General features: G+C 36.5%; 1 protein-coding gene across 2 annotated transcripts in view; it reads left to right on the top strand.

Moving 5' to 3' along the window:
* Positions 1 to 1,538: 1,538 nt before the first annotated feature.
* LOC131030753 (O-methyltransferase 1, chloroplastic) overlaps positions 1,539 to 7,377 on the top strand; it is a 74,335-nt gene continuing 68,496 nt past the window's right edge. For both annotated transcript variants that reach the window (XM_059216550.1, XM_059216549.1), the window contains exon 1: positions 1,539 to 1,834. In XM_059216550.1, the coding sequence (XP_059072533.1) occupies positions 1,627 to 1,834 (208 nt within the window). In that variant the 5' untranslated portion in view covers positions 1,539 to 1,626. The remainder of the gene's footprint in view (positions 1,835 to 7,377) is intronic.

Below are 7,377 nucleotides of genomic sequence, written 5' to 3'. Positions count from 1 at the left end.
ATCTGTAAACTTTTATGTCTAAAACAATGTTTTATTATCTTATATGTACAAATTGAATTTTACTTTCTAACATATTAACTTACAAATATTTTTCTATTGACGTGATCCTTGCACCCCTTCTGGTGCAAGTTCTAGTATAATTATTTTTTAAGTGGAATAATAAACAAATATGATATCTTTTGACGTACTTTATGTTGGTATTATGGATGTGTTGCATTAGTTTTATCATTGATGTCAACACTTATCCTTTTGGAGATCTATGGTTATGTTGAACCGACACATTGTGTTCACCGGCAAGTTCAGTGACTTATGCATAGTCACCGGTATATTGTTCACCGACAGGTTATATGGTTCACCAACATTGATGATGACTTGTTATCATCTGTAGATCACTTGATTATGTCGAAGACATGGTTTGGATACTTGGTTTTGGTGTTCTAGTTATTGGTCTAATCGACTTGACATATTTGTTGTTATCGACAAATTGGTCTAGGTTATGGACCGGTATGCGTTATCTATTCCAGATCAGCACGACACATTATGGAGATGATTTATTGATTGGATATTGTTGTAGATGTATTGAGCCGACATGATGCATCACATCTTGACTTATTTGTAATTGATTCAATTGTAATATTCTAAGGGAGCCAACCTACACATTTGGTCTTAAGTTTTGTATATATGTAAGATCTCAATTGATGAGATATGGGATATGGTATGTAAGGTTATGGTATTGTAACATGGTATGCGCGAATATTGAAGATCATATGAGCAAACCATAGAGAAGGTTCAAGGAAGGTTTGAAGGTGTTTATCAGAGCTTAACCAGTACGGAATCCAACATTGGAGATGCTATTTTGAGCAGTACATTATTCTAGGATTTAACCATCCTACTGTAGTCATTGCGACTCCCATTTGAGCAGTGTGCTCTAGGCGGTTGGCCTTTCTGCATGTGCAGACCCCATTTGTATACACATACTATCTGCAGTAGTATCATCTGATTGTGAGTAAGGTTTCCCACCGTGGTTTTTCCCCTTACAGGGTTTCCACGTCAAAATCTCTATGTTATGTGTTGTGGATGTTGTTTCTCTTTTTGTTTCATGCTTTAGGCTTCATCAGTATTGATATTAACTGTTAATCTGTTAACCGTTAATAAATTTGGTTTACCGATATTAAGTATCAAGTTTAATTAAGTTATAGTTGAGTTGAAATTCATATACAACTGATTCATCCCCCCCCCCCCCCCGCCCCCCCTCAGTTGCCTTCCGATTCCTAACACTTTACTTATATTTTTCTAAAGATAGCTATACTAGTACATAATATATAAATAATATAAATATATAATATCATTACTATTACTATTATTATTATTATACTAAAGGGTACCATAAAGATACTCGTCATGACATTTGTTTAAAATCACAAACAATTTTTAAGTATCAAAATTTGAAAAAAAAAAAAATACCTAATAAATTTATAGGAAGGAGATTCTTTTGAATTCTTTTAAGTGTTAGAAAGGGATTTTTTTACTTTTAATTATTTATTATTTTTTTTATAGGAGAGGTATGGATAGCGCAAGAAAGAGTACCAGAAGGTTGCCACATAGAGGTGCTTTCTCATAACCATCATGGCTATAGGCGCTGTAATCTTTATCGCCAATACATGTCCATGGAATTTTCCCGGGCAAAGTGGTATTCATGTAAATCCACCTAAGCTGAGATACAAACTCGCAGTGAGATGCAATGTCAGTTGTGACAATATCCGCTTGCAAAATTTGGCTTTACAAGAAGCGATTCACGCAGCTGCCTTGCGCTTTCAGGAGAGCCAACAATCAGGTAAGTGCACTTTACTTTTTTCTCCAAATAGCCCTAATTATTTATTAGCCGGAGCTTCGTTTCCTCTCTCTTTCGGGCGAGGTTATAAGTTACCTCTAACGAGGTGTATTTTACGCTTGAGTCATATTCTAAAGATTGTAAATAGGGGCCACAGGAAAATGTACCTTGTAACATAAACCATGTTCTTCAGGCTTCAAAATTTGTTTCGCACTGAAATGTGCCTCGTAACTATCATGCTACAAACTTGCTGTGTGTCTTTCTGATAGAGTTACCAGCTACCTTACCACTGGGGATTTGAACCCATCATGCTCTTGGGACCGCCACTGTTATTATTATTATATGACAATTCCTTAGGAGAGTATATATTATTGTTTTTTCCGATTAGGTGAATTCACCAAACAGAATAATGGCTTAATAGCATGGCCTATGGCACCGTTTCTGTCAAATGCACCTGGCATTTGCACTTGGCCTCATCCAACCGCATGCCACCTCAACGTGGCATTTTACCTATTTTTAATATCTGTAATTCTGTCCTGTCTTCTGTAGATTTGAATTTAGGGTAATTAAAATCTTCAGTTGGGTAAATTAGGAAATAAGAACGCATGTCAACTCTTGTTAGCTCCATTGATTGATGAGATTAATTTTAATTTTATCTCATTCATCTCCTTACCCAATGGTTGTTAAATGTCCCATTTTCCTCATCAAGATACTCCAAATTATTGAATTAGTCCTTTGGTCTACTATTTTTCTTTGGAACACTTGTTACATTTCCAAATTTTATTTATTGTAGTCACGTTCTTTTGTTTTACATATTTTGTACACAAATATTGGAATGTTATGCTATTATTCCAATCTTGTTTGTGTATTGGATTAGTGTTGTTAGGAAAATTTATGTTGCATATATTTACAATATCTGACATGGTATCATAGCATGACAATTTAGTTACACTTTAATTCAACTTGGGACATTGTTTTAGTTTTTAGTTACCAAGTTTTCTAATTATGCAAATTTGAGTGATTCCACATCACCTATTGTAGGAGACCTTTGAGAAAGAAGTTGACTATTCTATTGCATTCATAAAAGTCAAGCGAGTTAGGTTAGATTTTTGTTTCATCCAAATCGGACACCATGAAGTCAAGTAACCAAAATTTTATCTGAAGGGTTTGATTGAAGATTTTGTAGGTTGCAAATCTTCAAAGCAGCTTGGAACAAAACAAACATCATCATTGTATATGGAGTGGTTGAAAACTCATCGATTGACAATCAATTCTCAAAAACTCGAGAAGTTACAACAAAAGCATTTTTTAAAGCCCTTGACATGCAACGTAAGGTCATATGACTTGCCTTGGCAGTTGATAGATCTTTTATTTTCTTCTGTGCATTTGTATTAAGAATTTTTTATTTTAAAAAAAGAAAAACAAAAAAAAAAAGAGTTTTTTTGCTGCTATTTTGGGATTTTATTGTGTTTGTGTTTTTTTCATCAAAAAGCAAAAAGCAATTTTTTGTTTGTTTGGGTGCTAGTAGCTTTGGCCTACCGGCAACACACTCTATTGGCAGCCATTTGAAATTCAATGGCATGTATTTTAGATTTCAATGGGCCCTTCAATGCTTTGTTACTCTTTTGTCTAGTCATCACTTGGCTAGTGGAAACTTGAGTAGTTGTGCTTTTTTGTCATTGATGTGAACCTGTCCTGTGTTGTCATTGATGTCAACCTGTCCCGTGTTATCATTGATGTGACTATGTGAGTGTTCTGGTATTGTTGAGTTGTTTGGTGAAGGTGTTGAAAGAATGGTCTAGTGGAAGTTTCAATATGCAGGAAAGAGTATTTATGTGTTCTGATATTGTGGAGATGTTGAAGTGTTTCCAAAAGGATGATATAGTAGAAGTTTCAATATGCAAGAAATAGTATTTATGCCGAAAAGAGTTTTGTCTCAATGGAAGAATGCCTTGCATTCCTTCGGTATGTAAAGATTATGTGTTATGATTTTGAATACAATGTCTATGTTTTGTGTGTTTATTTTAGTGATTAGATTTAGAATAACTTAGAAATAACACAAAGCAATCACACAAAAGAGACAAGACACCAAGAATACCCTGGGAAAACCTCCCTCTTGGAAGAAAAACCCAGCATCAAGTCCAGATCAAAATCCTTTAATCATGAGCAAATTACAAGTACAATGAAGATCAAATCACATATCTGATTAAGTCATCAACCTAGGGCAGAGCTTTGCCCAATCTAAATCACTGATGTGCAGGCCCTAATTCGCTGATCCCACAAGTAGGGTTTCGGCACCATAGAAGAGGATGATCACTGCTCTAAATTAGTGAGTTAGACAACTCAATATTGCCCAGCATAGTTGCCCATAATTGGCACAAGTCTGCTCCACAATGGTGATCAGATTCGGGTCTGGAATGGAGCTCAGAATGATCAATAGTTCGCCCAGATATAAGGTAGATTCACAGCTCAGATTCCATACTAATTCGCCCAGCCACAAGAACAGAAATTCGGTAGAGTATATGAGGTTTGGATGCCCTAGGACAGATTTGCATTCCTAGATCAGATTCGCTTCAACAAGAAACCAATTCGCTGAAGTTCGCTCACACTTGATGAATATCCTTTTGCTGATGATGATGATTGCAGCTGGAAGCAGATCACATAAGGTAGAGAGATATATATTTGCTTGTGATTGATGATTTATGATCCTCAAATCATCTTACTTATATATGAATTCATGTCAACAATAAACCTTGGTCGGCCTTGCATATTCTGGCGCCAAGATATAATTTTGAATTTACAAGTTACGTATGGGTCAGGACCCATATAGAATTTACAAGTTAAATCAATTGCCCAAATAGGGCCCGCCCTTTTTATTACAAGTTACACGTATTGTAATCACTTAAGTTATTACAATATATATTGCCATCAAACAATTCGAACTAGCTATTTAATTTCAACACTCCCTCTTAGCTAGGGAGGATTATAGCGAGTAACCATATATTGTAATAACACATCATGGACTTCTTTCATGATATCCATCATGCACATCCACAGAGGATAGATCTGAGATACAACCATAGATATCCATCATACACATCCGCAGAGGATGGATTCAAAGAATACGGTCATGGATTCCTTCCATGATATCCATCATGCACACCCGCAGAGGATGGATCCACCTTGCACTCTGCAGAGGGTGGGAGAGGTATTATACCTCAAAGAAACTACCACCTTGCACTCCACAGAGGGTGGTCCCACCTTGCACTCCGCAGAGGGTGGAAGATATACACAATGTATCATAGGAGCTGAAAACTCCCTCTTAGCCAAAGTATATTCTAAAGAAACAAGGAACACATGTTAGTTTTATTATAAAACATAGAATTATGATCAAGAATATCCTTGTAATAATCATATAACAATTATAAATTCAGAACTGATTTGAATTCAAATGTTTAGCCATACCCCCTCAAATCCAACGCTAGATGTAAATCAGATTTCAACATCAATGGTTAGAAAACAACAATATGTTTAAGCTTTACTAAATATAATGCATTCACTAAGGATTATGGGGAATATGTAACTCCCTTTTAATCCCTATCTAAGTGATAAATTCATAAAACTTGTTGATTTACTCTTACTTACGAAATGGACCCATAGCATAGTTTAAAAATCTATCAACTATATCCTTAATTGAAAGTGAGAGTTGAAAGCTTGTATAGGCTTTCATATCTAATCCCAATGGCACAAGCTAATTTGAGGTTGGACTCCTTAGGCCATGCAAGAACTCTTCCTTCAGAAAATACAACTTGATAACCTTTATCTTCTAGAGCAGATATAGAGATTAGATTCCTTTTTATTCCAGGTACAAACAAAACATTACTGAGATGAAGGGAAATACCATAATCTAATTTTAACGAAGTAGAGCCAAAACCTTTTACTGCATAACGAGCATCGTCACTAATAGTCACATGAAGGTTGGACTCCTTCTCCAACAAATCTAAGAGATGTTCCCGATAGCCTGTGATGTGTCTAGATGCACCACTGTCAATCAACCACGTGTTACTATCTGATTGAACATTGCTTGACAAGGCTGAGACAAAGAGGAAATCTTCATTATTCTGTTGTTCTGAGACTTCATTTAGGTTTGCTTCTCCTTGCTCGAGCTGGGATTGACAGTCCTTTGCAAAGTGACCATACTTGTTACATCGGAAACATCAGATGTGAGACAAGTCCCTTGGCTTCTTCCTTGAATCAAGAGCAGAGGGTCTGAAATCTCTATTTCTTTTGAAGTTATTCTTCTTCCAATGGCCACCTTCCTCCTTAGCTGAGAGGACATGATGAACATTGTCATGAGGGCTTCTGATTTTTCCTTTAGCAGTCAAGCGTGATTCTTCTTGAATGCAATCTCCCCAAAATCGATCAAATTGAGGAAGCTCAGCTCTTGCACTGATTCCTTGAACAAAAGGTTCCCATGATGGAGGAAGACCATTTAGAGCCATCATAGTTAGGTCACTATCTTCAACAGTCTTCCCAACAATAGAGAGCTGATCCTTTAGCTCAGAGATCCTCATGAAGTAAGCAGCTACAAGTTCTTCCTTCTCTAATTTGATGTGATTAAGCTGTTGCCTTAATGATAGTATATGACTGGTGTTGTTGATCTCATACATCTTTTCCGAAGTGCTAAACATTTCTTTTGCAGTCTTCATTTTGGAGATGCTTGTCACAATATGATCTTTGACAGAGTCTATTATTATCCTTCGTGCTTGGTAGTCCTTCTTCCAAGCTTCCTTTTCTTCTTCGCCACTAGGTTCAACAACATCCTCACTGACATATTCAGCAAGGTCATTCAAGGCCATCATTATTCTGACCTTCCAAGAAGTGTAGTTGACAGAACCTTCCAACCTATCTTCAGTCCTAAGATAAGAAGCCATGAAAACTGAACTTTGAACAATAGGTTAGACTGAAAATTGATAAATTTGATCACAACTATTTACGAACCAAGCTTTGATACCATGTTGATTTTAGTGATCAGATTTAGAATAACTTAGAAATAACACAAAGCAATCACACAAAAGAGACAAGACACCAAGAATACCCTGGGAAAACCTCCCTCTTGGAGGAAAAACCCAACATCAAGTCCAGATCAAAATCCTTTAATCATGAGCAAATTACAAGTACAATGAAGATCAGATCACTTGTCTGATTAAGTCATCAATCTAGGGCAGAGCTTTGCCCAATCTAAATCACTGATGTGCAGGCCCTAATTCGCTGATCCCACAAGTAGGGTTTTGACACCACATAAGAGGATGATCGCTGCTCTAAATTAGTGAGTTAGACAACTCAATATCGCCCAACATAGTTGCCCATAATTGGCACAAGTCTGCTCCACAATGGTGATCAGATTCGGGTCTGGAATGGAGCTCAGAATGATTAATAGTTCGCCCAGATATAAGGTAGATTCACAACTCATATTCCATACTAATTCGCCCAGCCACAAGAACAGAAATTCGATAGAGTATATGAGGTTTGGATGCCCTAGGACA

Source organism: Cryptomeria japonica, chromosome 2 (assembly GCF_030272615.1).
Source record: "Cryptomeria japonica chromosome 2, Sugi_1.0, whole genome shotgun sequence".
Lineage (NCBI taxonomy): Eukaryota > Viridiplantae > Streptophyta > Pinopsida > Cupressales > Cupressaceae > Cryptomeria > Cryptomeria japonica.
Note: the sequence above shows the minus strand (reverse complement) of the source record. Positions and strands in the feature narration are given on the sequence as shown.